Raw genomic sequence first — 12,294 nt, forward strand, 5'->3', positions numbered from 1 at the left:
AACCCTACTTTGAAGATGATTTGAATGCCTTTTCGTATGAGGTACGAACAATGCAAGCCATTATAAACTGGTAGTTTGATGTGAGGGGGTTTAATTTTCGAAATTATTCTTCAAGAATATTTTTATTATCAGTTTACCAACAAACACACATACCATCACCCACCCCCTCTTTTCAACAGCATACAAACCTTATAACAGCATCAGCACTCCCCACGTCTGTCCCGGTACATACAGGAATCAAATTATTTTTGAAGGGGAATTGAGTCAACAATTTTAATACTGATAAATAGAGAAACAAAATCAAACAAATACACATTAAAGATAAATACAAAGTCAAGTAAATAAATAAATAAAGTCCATTGATAAACTCTGCCTTTCACCTTTTGCAGCAATGTTGCGTTATAGTTCTATGCACTGAGTAGCTGCTGGCAACCAAGATGCATGTGAGAAAAAATAATGTTTACCAGCTGCACTTGGATTCTCATTATTACCCAGCTAACCACAGAACGAAGCATTAGGCCGTCCCCTACTGTTTTAAGGGCAAATAAACAAAACAACGCCGGCCTCAAACCCTGTCCAAGTGCAGCGCAGCAGCCAGTGTTACTCCAGCAGTATGTTTCCCGCAGTGAGGTGCTGAAGCCTGTAAAGCACTGCTGAGTGTGGAAGGAGTAAAGCTCAGGGCTTCCCTCTAGTGGATGTGGACTGTCCTTAAAGCACAGGGCGTATTCAAAGGTGGAAATGTTTAGAGGTGTTTAAAAATGACAATGCCTGATTAGTTAGATGTCTTCATTGTAGACTGTCTACAAAACCAGGACATGGACATTCATAACCTTAGAGCTTAAAAGGAAGAGCGTACATTATTTTTAAATTCTTTATTATTATGAATTTATGAATGATCCTGACCCACATCCAAAGCAGTGCTGTGGTTCATGGGATGAAACAGTTTGTGAAAAGTCATGGACCACGCCATGCTCTGCTATGATAATTACTAAAATCAGGGGCTCAATCTGACTGAACCAGACCCATGTCCCCAGAGAGGGCACACCGCTCCAGCATCATGGCACATAATAGTATCATCTATGTAAAGGTGCATTTAGTTGTGCAATGAATAGACAATATCACATACTGTACAATGGAGCCCTTCAAACTGGGCCATCTCAGCCTTCACACACTGATGAAATGACAGTCCGCCTAAAAGGAGCGAGGGAACGACTGCTGATCAAATCAAATGAGAATTTTTCAGTATGCACCTAAAATAAATATTTTTTAGTGAAGTTTCAGCATTTTTCAGTGGTTGAGAATGACTAAGTACTTTTAATGAAGTATGTACCTAGTTCAATGTTTGAGGTACTTGTACTACTATTTAATTGTTTTTTATTTTGCTACTTTATACTCCTATTTCACAATATTTCAGAAGGAAATATTATCGTCCACTACATGAATTTAAAAACTTTAATTTTATACAAAATACATAATTAACTCACAAAGTCCTTCACACCCCCCAGATGATTAAACTTACTGTGGCTGATTAGACTACTTGAAAATGAGCCGTGATGTGACTTACATTAGGTTTCCAGAATCCATGTAGTACTAAGTGATAAAGGTGGAACCTGCCCCTTCTGATAAGTGACTTCTGTGGGAGTGGCTCCTGGGTGTAGAGCTTCTTCTTAACAACCCAACAGTTTCTTTAATAGTATAAATCAGCTCCAATTCAAGAGATTACACTAAAATGCTGCTTACATTTGAACACATTAGTAATAAGAATCTGCTAATGTAATATACAATATACTGTATAACAAACTGAAAGGGGCCATTCTGCATAATGAATACTTTATGTAGTAGATTGTTGAGAATACCTCAGTATTTTTACTTGAGTGAATTTTTTTTTTAAGGAACACTTTAACATCTCATCTCTGACTCCTTCTTCCACCACTGGCCTTTCCCATGAGCATCCTTACCAACGCCTCACAGTGATCATTGCAGTATTTGCCACACAAATCCCATCAACAATGACACCCACACAACTGTTTATTAATCAACAGATTTTATTTACAGAACATAAAAGTATGCAGGTGGACTGTTTCATAGCATTCTGAGAGCAGGAAAATATTTCCTCCCCAGATTCAATAGAAAGAATGAATTTACAAACAGTGATTGAATACAGACTTTTCAGCCCAAGACCAGTCATGACAGCTGAGAGTCAAAGCTGTCAATGATCTTTTGGAGTTTGATCCTGTTACAACCTAACATCTCCTCTCATACAGATCCCCATCCCACCCCGCTGCCCCTCACACTACCAAACAACTGACAGCTCATAGGTAGTCACTGCCTTGTGAAATAAATGCCATTGGTTGGAGTAAACCAGAGTCTTGTAGCATTAGACTGTGATGACATGGGGGGAGGGAGGAGGAAGCAGAGTGGTTAGTATGGCAATCGTGAGAAAGATTCACATATAAAAGACTGGATATGGTAATAAAACTTGTGTGCTAAAACTAAGGAAAAGGTCCACAATGTCCACCCTACCCTCCACTCTCTCCCACACCATCCACAGGCAGTTTACACTGAGAGAGGCTGAAAAAGTTAATGTGACAGTAGAAGGCTCAGTTTGGTTTTAGTCGTATTATTTTGTACTGAATGCAGCCAAATGTGACATGAAGAAGAAGTACAGCTACAATTATATATGCATCCTGCCAGGCTGTCTTACACAGGATGTAACTCTGGTCCACCTCCAGGTGAGTGTCTACATACAGTGGGCTAGTAGTAGTTAGCTGCTTTTAATAAACAAACAGCGACACGAGAAAACAAAGTTAAAAGAAATAGTATACAATATTGACCACATCTAGCAAGTGCCTCCTCCCCGCCCACACTACTGCTCCAGAACCCCCAAACCCTCATCCCCACCAATAATGTGGGACGTAGCACCCCCTATTCCTCCCTAAACGTGCTTGTAAGCAACAATTGGCAAACGCCTCTCAAAATCAATGGACAAAGAAAGCCAGGTGAGTAGATGTAAAACCTCTGCCCATGCATTTGAACAGTAGTGAGTTAGGACAACAACGAGTTGTTTCATTACTAGTGTGCATTTAAATCACCAATTGTCAGCAGTTGTTTTTTTTTCCTTTACAATCTATTCATGTTTATTTCATAATATATATAATATATATATTTATTTAAGACGGTGTCCTTTAAATGCAAATGAAGTTGGAAGAGGTCTTGGCAGAACATGAGGAGTTGTGTTCACACTTCACTTCCACTTGTATCTGACTTGTTAGGCTCCTCTACACTTCATTTTTGTTTCCAGCATAAAGCCTGGTCCATGTCTTGGCTGTAATGTTAAGAAGACAAAAAAGAGAGACACAGAAATGAACATGAGTCACACAAAATTGACCAACATCCCTTTCCCTGCCTTTCTGTGTAGCAAGCCAGAAAGCGCAGTGAAAATGTTTTGTCTAAGAGGCTCAACACCAACAAATGTGGATTGAAGCAGAATATGCTGTGAGATAAAAACATGTTGGATATTATCAAATCTATCTTTTTTCAATCAATTGTGACTTTCGGACTTCACACTGTTGTTGAATTATTGGAAACTGGACCACACAAGTCGGAAACAATTCGTCACAAACATCACTGGAATCTAATTTGACAAGTAGTGTCATAGTAATAATATTAGTGTAGTATAATGTTTATCTGCATCTGTGTAGAAATACTGGGTTTAAACAGAATGACAGGGAGCACCCTCAGCAAGCACTGGATGGAAAGTGTAACAAACCCACTGTTGAACCCTGCCAGATCGTTCTGTAGCTCTCACCTGTTTCTATGGCTTCAGCTTCACTGGACTTCCACTTCTCTGCAACGTCATTCGCTAGGGGATCATCAGGGTTGGGTGCACTTAGTAACGCCTGGATTGAAAGCAGCACTGTACGAATCTGCAGAGCTGGCGACCATTTATCTGGGAAAAAAATGACAACCAGAGGGATTAATAAGACTAAAATCTAAGAAAAGCAGAAGGACAAAAGAGTGTAGCAGTGTATCTGTTTTCAGGCACCAGGGGCAGTGGAGAGACAGTCATGATATGCAGTACTACTGACACAAAGCCCAGTTTGGGGTCACACATGTAACGAAAGAGGCCCTTGATCTTTTGAGCAAGATGAAATTGGCAAATCCCTCACTTCATTCACAGGCCTAACATCACAGGACTCAATACATACAGGCTTTCCTACAGTAACAAGCCTGACTGAACAAACCAAAGACAGAACAGAAGCAAAGTGGCCTTTAAAGCCAAAGTTAAACAAATGTTCCCTCAATTAAAAGCATATCCTTTAAGGTAAACCACAATGCATACCACACATAGCTAGCCAAGCATTAACAGTGACATTACAGAGTACTGACGTACCTTTCAAAATGTCTAGACATATTCTTCCCAGCTTGTCTACATTGGGATGATATATTTTGGTCATGAAGCGTACTTTAGGAGCTGCCATGGGATATTCCTCTGGTAAAAAGAGTTCAAGTTTAAATGTGCCCCCCTCAAAAGGTGAGTCCTGCGGCCCAGCAATGACCACATGAAAGTAGCGGGCATTGCCTTCATCTGGCTCTGCCTTGATGCCTGGAACAGGCTCTGCAAGCAAACGCTGAGTTTCCTGGTGAAGAAAAAGACAGAAAGAAATTAACTTTACGCTGGTATTATTGTCACTTTGCACAGCACAACCACCACAAAGCCATAATCAGACAGAGATGTGTGTTAGGAGAAATGTTTTTGAACTCGAGGGGCTGCAACTTGAAAACAGTGAGATGTTTTTTAAAAGGCATGCAACACAGAGTGTCTGCTATACCGCACAAGTCAAACAATGAGTTATGAGGGGGCTGAGCAACCAAACTGCATTCCTGTCTGCTTGGTGCAGCTGTTTCTTTTGTAAATGACAAGTGCATAAAGGTATGTTTTATATGACAATTAACCCTAACCCTAGCCATTAAATAGGATGCACCTGTGCTTGTCCAAACACTTTAGTGATGACTGAAAGGGAAAGACTGTTATCTTGTGATATTTACTAAGCCTTTTTTCTCACTTAAGGTAACTGTGACAGAACAGAAAAACAAAAAACTGAATCTGGGTGGAAAGCATTGTATGCTCACATCCATCAGTGACTGTAGACACTTGGACACAGTGTAACGCTTAATTATGAGAGCTACAAATAAAGCTGTGATATACAGACATCTACACCTGTACCAAGCATCACTGTTAACCATGCTGGTGGACAGTACATATCACACTGCTCAACTGTATTTCAGGATGAACATCCTTAGCAATTTTCATTTGATATTAGCAAAATTTGTCCATTATTATACAAAAGGTGTGAGTCATTAATATTCTAACAACAGACGTGGTACGCAGGAGGTGGACTGTAGTCTGCTTGTTGGCTTTTATCCTGGTGGCTCTGACCGCAATAATGGCTCACTGTTGTAATTCTGAAGTCTCTCTGTGCAGTATGTAACTGTCTTTTAGAGGTGACACTGACTCAGCCACCGCACCACAGGAGACCATTACTTCCATTCCCATCAGCCACTGCAGCGAGGCTTCTCCCAAATCACAGTGACAGCCAAGTGATCTGCAGAAACACGTACCCTTTCTGTGAAACGGGACGACGGATCTGGTATCTCTTGATGTACGCATGAGGCAGCGTGAATGACACACCTGAGTGATGCCTTTAACAAGGAAATTACATTCAAGCTCACTGCTATTTACATAATTATATAAAGTGCAGTGTCCTCAACTCTTCACTGTACATTCCGCATTTTCCAAACTGTAGTACTGATAATACAGTTATTCGGCTACATGAGGCCCCATGATTAATTTCCTAATCTAAAAACCTAGTATCCTGTGGTGCCTGTTTGAACTGCAGCCTTCAGTGATATATGCATCACACTCAACTACAACAGAGCCACAAGTAAACAACAGCATAACTCACTGTGTGTGAAATTAAATAAAACTCGCCCACAGTTGGCACGCTTGTTTTCGACGTTCTTTTCCTGAATGCTGCTGGGAGTGAGATTCCTGAAATGTTTCTGATAACCCACAGACAAAACCATGCAGTGAAAACACAGACGGGAGAGGGGCTCCCAGTCCCAGTCACACGCTCTGAGGGCTCAAGGGCTCGGTCCGCTTAAATACTGTTCCCAGCCCAGCCACCTTTTCCCACCAACACTGGTCTGTGGTCTGCTTCCTCACCCACCTGTGTAACCTTCTCTTAGGTACCATTCATGTTCCCATTGTGCTTCCTTAATAAAACTCAATATAGACAGAGCACTATTCCTTTACAAATCTGGTTCATTTACATAAATACACAGAATGAATGACTGTTTTGCATATTTACAGTGAGAGCACTGTAAGGGTGTCACAAAGAAAAAGGACAAAGTTGCAAGACTTCTCGAGGATATAAAAGAAGAATCAATGACAAATGACCAGGTTACTTCAGGATGGAACTCCACTGAACTGACAAACTGTCAATACCCCTGAATTTCCAAATATGGCTCCAACTAATGATTCTGATTATTACCATATTTCCTCAAACTGGGCTTAATTTTCCCTGCACCACCAACATTAAGCAGGGGTGAAACTTCAGAATCAACTAAGTGGTGGGCTGGATGGAAATTTATCACTTGTCGGCTTCACAAATAGAAGACTGGTCAGCTTGTCTCAGATTCATAAAATGATAAATTTAGTATAATAAATTTATGGATTGGTGTTGTCTGGGAATTTAAGTTTTTGGCATTGTATAGACCCAGTGATGAATAATTTACCATATTTGTATTCATAAATAATGAAAACATAAGTTGCAATCCTAAATGAAAAAGCATAACTTCGTGAAAACTGCACAGACAAACAGCATGCTAAGTAATCAGAGGACCTCTCAAAACTTAGTCCACTGAAATGTCAAGAGACAGAAATAAAATGCAACTGAGGGAGTAGTTTTGTTATTACTTGAGAACATACACGTTCACTGAATACAATGGCTGTCGTGATAGGTAAATGTACTTGTGATTTATGACATTAGACTGTGTAATTATAGGTTTGTATTTAGGAGGTGCAGAGATTGGAGGACAGGGACTGTCAGCTGTCAGGCGACAGTGACAGGACTGGATCACATAGTTCATCCCAGCGGATGTAACTCCTTCAACCTTCAACCTTTAGTATGCTGAGCAAAACCTCTTTAGTTAACATCATTTGGTGAAGCTGGCCCATAGAGCCAGGGGCAAAAATCTTTACTGGAAGTGATTTCTGATCAAAACACCAAACGTTTCATCCATAGTACTTTCATAGGTGTGTTAGTTACAACGTTACCACATTTATGACCAAGTTCTGACACTAACAGTTAACATAACTGGCAAGCTAACTATTAACTAAAGAACTAAACAGCGTAAAATAAAAAGCGTACAAGAGGTAAATATCTCAAGCTAATGCACGCTTAAAGAAAAAGTATAACACTGGGAGTGTGAGGCTAACAGGCTAGCGTTAGCTTGTTATTAAGTGTGTTCACATACATACAAACAAAGCTACGCAACTAGCCGGGGGTTAGCACAGTTAGCCTGCTAAGCTGGCCATTCAGTCAGCCGCTACCTAATCATTAGCAATTTGAGAGCACTATTCTGCTTAAAAAGTACAACGTCGTGTAGAAAGGATAACCCCGGCACACAGCACATTCATCCGCCATTTTTACAGAGCGCTGGTGTATTTTTAACCCACGGTGTCGAGGTGTATCTGGGCACAGGAATAAAGCGGAAGTTACTTTATCAAACTAACGGTAACGAGCTAAATGCTAACGTTAGCTCACGAAACTGTTAAACGGGCGTACCAGCAGAGCACTGGGACCTGAGGCTGGGGATGTTAAGTTTCAGCCATGACAGAAAAGTCACACGTGCTTCTGTTTAAAGTGTGAAATAATTACCTTTATGATCCTGCGGGGCAGTCCTGCCATCTTGTCTTAAATGCGGGCTTTCAGCTCTCGGTGCCTCCTCTCTGTCGTTGGCATTTACAGCGAACACACGTCTTCCGGGTTCCTCGCGTCATGACAGTGGATGGAGGCATATGGATGGAGCTGACGGAACAAGGCACTCATCACAGACAGTGTTTAAATATAATAATATAAAAGGAAAAAATGTACCAACAGATACTTCAGATTATCCTCTACAGCCCTGCAACTCCTCATGTTAAGCACTATTTAAGCAAATATTGTCACAAAGTCAGACAAATGTATTTTAAGAATATACATTTAATTTACCCCACAAGCCGTTTTCCAAAGAAATGTATTACATGTTTAAATTCTCTGGATATTTGTATTTATTTATTTTATAATTTCATAAATTTGAAGGAAAAATGATATAGACAGAAGTCGTGTTTTTCCTTACATCTTCTCATTTTGAATGTAAAGTTGTATATCTATCGGGCACACGGACACTGTCAAAAAAAAAAATTTAAAAAAAAAATCGGAAAACCATCAAGACAATGGTCCTTGTTTCAGTATCAAACCTTTATGTGTCCCTGTCCATGTTTAGCCTTCATGGTTTTGTCTGACTTTGCATGAATCAAATAAAGCATGAGAGCAGACTGTACCTGTTACAGACAAAACAAAGCATGAATTAGACTTAGCATTTCCACGGGCCAATAAAATTGTTTCTTACAGCTGCATTTTCCTCTTTTTTTTGCTCTGTGGGCTGAATGGAGCTATAGATTGGACGGGGTTTGGAGCTCCTCCTCTCCCTGACATGTCTGTATGGACAAAAGCATTGTCCCTTTGGGTGTCAGGCCATGTCAGACATGGACATAAGCAGTGCAGCAAACTAAGAGGAACTTTATTGAATGAGAAGACAAATAAGAAGACATCCAGCATGCAATTTCTGTCCCAGCTCAGCCCAACAGGTGGGTTTGACATTACTGTACTTTGTTTTAAGCATGAATTCTGTGCGTAGAAACAGAACTAAATATTAAATGTATGTCAGGGTTTTTTTTGTTTGTTTGTTTTAATTTGTCATGACAGGAGTATTGCAAGTTCCATCAGTCTTCAAACAATATAGAGAGTACTGAATTTTGTCATACTTAAGTTACTCTCTTATCTTATTCATTGTTTTCATGCTTTATTTAACGTTACTGTCACACAAAAGTAAATTCTACTCAAGAAGAACACAATTTGTTACACTTGACACTGTTCTTAAATGCCCAAACTCTTAAAAATTTCTTCTTTTTCCACAACAGTTTAGGGTTAAATCTCTATCATTAGTGCTTTGTAAGTATGTTTGTAAGTATGTACAGGCAACAGGAGATACAGCAAGGTGTAAAATCTGAGCCTGTAGTTTCTACTGATTTTGTGCCTTTCAGGTGACTTCCACTTCCACTTCATTTAGTCATGGAAGCTCCTCGGACGAGTCTGACCTTGTGGGATTTTAAATGCATCTACTTCTGTACATTTATGCAAATGTTATGGAATATTTTCATGGTTAATAATTTTGTTTAAGACAGATAATAATTCTGAACCTGAATATGTCGTGCTCTTTAATGTGTAAACAGTCAGAATTTCTAGCAATGTAAAAATAATTGAAAAGCTGCAATTTTCATGAAAATGTTCAAATGATAATAAAAATAATGATGATATAATGATGATAATAATATTAGTAATGATGATAATAACTGATTTTCTTCAAAGTCATTTTTCATTTACCCTTTGCGGTGGTGTCTTTTAGCATTCTGGCCTGCCTCACCTCACCAACCCTCCAAAAAATTTCCATTGTTCAACACACACAGGAACAGATGAACCAGCATCTAATCTAGTCCCTTCTCTCAGTGCACAGAGAGAACAGACAATATCAGCCACATTAGAGTGCTTGATTTGAGTGGCAAGATCCATCTCGACAGGGCTCAGCCAGACTTCCTCATCAACTTGGAGGATTTTTTTTATAGAGGCATTAAGAGATAACCTTAGTCTGATACACAAGACTCAATCTAAAAAAGTGTGCTTTACTTTGATACTGACATTTAATGTCTGCTTGAAACACAGCATTTGAGTTGTGAGCAGTTCAGCTAAACGGTGATTACTTTTTCTGTTTGTTCACTGGAACAATTTAAGTTGATATTTGTAATATATTAAACACTTTTTTCTCTCTCTTTTATCCCTTTGATGCAAATGTTGCTGCATTAAATACTCTTATTTGCTTCCTGAGAGAGTTAGACGAGAAGGCTGATACCACTCTCATTTTTATCTGGTAAATATAAAATATAAACAAGATATAATGTGTTCATTTAGAGATTTTTTTTTACCACTGGACAGAGCCAGGCCAGCTGTTTCTTCCTGTTTCCAATCAGCTGGCTAGAGTTTCTTATTTAGCAGGCAAACATGAGAGTCTCATCTACCTCTCTGTAAGAATATCAGACTATTCCTTTAATCATCTGGTGACCCCTCAGATTCATCTTGGAGCCCCTAAACCACCTGCTTGGGAACTATAAGCTTAGAGTTGTTTCTGTTATGTACAGCAAAAACTTCTCACATATCTAACCCACTAATACTCTGAGTGACTTAAATCATCTGTAAATGTTATTTCTTTAATTTTCTTCTGTAGCTAAATGGAGCACACATTGCTACCTGGCGTGTGCATTCATCATGATGACTTGCTCTGGACCAGTTTCACCCCTTCATGCCCCTCCAGTGACAACAGGTCTCCGCTCTGCTTTCTCTGCCACACGAACCAACAATGTAGTGGGAGGCAAGCAGAAGGCAGTGACTTTCAACAGGCTCATGGTCAATATTGGAGGGGACTTCAATCCAGACACTGGCCACTTCCGCTGCCGCATCCCCGGGGCTTATTATTTCTCCTTCTCTGTGGGGAAATTTCCAAAGAAAATGCTGTCTGTGATACTTGTGAAGAACGGAGAAGAGGTGCAGGCTATAGCCTATGATGACTACCGCAAGAAAGGAAGGAAAGTGCAAAGCCAAAGCGTGATGATCACTTTGAAGGAAATGGACACAGTGTGGCTGCTTTTGCAGCAGAGTCCCCAATATGCTCTGTACAGCAACGCTGGCCCTTACATCACCTTCTCTGGTTACCTCGTCTATCCCGACACCACCCAGACCAGCTACATCACAAACCACCTGTCCCCACCCGGCCTGTCCTACCCAAACTGCCTCCCTCAGGCTGACCCCAGGGCCAGAGGTCAGGCTTCAGAGCAGCCACGGTCTGCCTTCTCTGTGGCAAGGACCTCCACACTCATGGGCCAGAGCAGCAGACAGCAGGACAAGCCACCTCTGACCTTTGATGTGGAATATGTCAATATTGGGGGGCATTTCAACAAAACCTCAGGCTTGTTCACATGCAGGTTCCCGGGTGCGTACTTCTTCGCCTTCACTGTAGGGAAGCACCCTCGCAAGGCTGTTTCTGTGAAGCTGATGACCGGCAAGGGCGAGGTGCAGGCGATGGTGTTTGATGAGGACACATCGAAGAGGAGGGAGATGCAGAGTCAGAGCTTGCTGCTGTCTCTCCAGAGGGGCGACAGTGTGTGGCTGTACAGTCAGCAGGATGAGCGTTATGCTGTCTACAGCAACCAGGGCAGGTACACCACATTTTCTGGCTTCCTGGTTTATCCTGACGCAGAAACATCCACACCTCCTACTACACAGGACAGAACTCACCTCTAAATGTCTTAACCCTTGATGGGGTCTTAAGAAATAGTGAAAAAAGCAAAAACAATTTGGTCAGCATAGTGTACACATTTATTGCCTTTTTTTTGTCTTTTTTTTTTTTTTTTACAGTGAATAATAATAGGGATAACATTTGCTGCCAATTTATTCCACAAGATGGTGCTATGATACAATTCTAGATACTAACGCAACATGGTTTGCTGTAAGACATGGTAAATATGACAACCTTTTGATTAAGTAAAAAAAATAACACATACATTTACTTTTAAAAATGGTTTGTGTTTAGAAGTTTTTTTAACATGTAAAAAGTCTCATTGCATGACAAGGATATTTTGTAAATGATGTATAGTTTCATGCAACATTTGCCTACTGTAAAAATGAGATTTAGAGATACATCATGGTCATGTAAGTGGAAATAGTCACGTTATAGAACATTTATACTGTAGATATATCTGTATCTGTTTTGAAGTTTTATGTACATTTCAGGAAGAAAATAAATAAATTCATACAGTTCAGTGAATTGAAAAGGTCTTGTTTGTCCTAAGTCTAATGCTAATAGTACATTGTTGCACTGATTACAAGGGAGAGTCACTGTTAATCAAGTTTATTTTGT

At 40.1% G+C, this 12,294-nt stretch overlaps 2 protein-coding genes across 2 annotated transcripts; one reads left to right on the forward strand and one right to left on the reverse strand.

The window, feature by feature from the left end:
• Positions 1-2,027: 2,027 nt before the first annotated feature.
• On the reverse strand, positions 2,028-8,059 carry ube2na (ubiquitin-conjugating enzyme E2Na). The gene is made up of 4 exons (XM_070972859.1): positions 7,944-8,059; positions 4,394-4,640; positions 3,809-3,949; positions 2,028-3,325 (listed from the first exon to the last, which is right to left on the reverse strand). The coding sequence occupies exons 1-4, from the start codon at positions 7,971-7,973 to the stop codon at positions 3,279-3,281; spliced, it is 465 nt and encodes a 154-aa protein (XP_070828960.1). The 5' UTR covers positions 7,974-8,059; the 3' UTR covers positions 2,028-3,278.
• Positions 8,060-8,817: 758 nt separating this feature from the next.
• Positions 8,818-11,708, forward strand: c1qtnf13 (C1q and TNF related 13). Its single transcript, XM_070972765.1, has 2 exons — positions 8,818-8,914; positions 10,606-11,708. Exons 1-2 carry the CDS (start codon positions 8,884-8,886, stop codon positions 11,676-11,678), a joined length of 1,104 nt encoding a protein of 367 aa, XP_070828866.1. The 5' UTR covers positions 8,818-8,883; the 3' UTR covers positions 11,679-11,708.
• The last annotated feature ends 586 nt before the right edge of the window (positions 11,709-12,294 follow it).

Source organism: Chaetodon trifascialis, chromosome 10 (assembly GCF_039877785.1).
Source record: "Chaetodon trifascialis isolate fChaTrf1 chromosome 10, fChaTrf1.hap1, whole genome shotgun sequence".
Classification (NCBI taxonomy): domain Eukaryota; kingdom Metazoa; phylum Chordata; class Actinopteri; order Chaetodontiformes; family Chaetodontidae; genus Chaetodon; species Chaetodon trifascialis.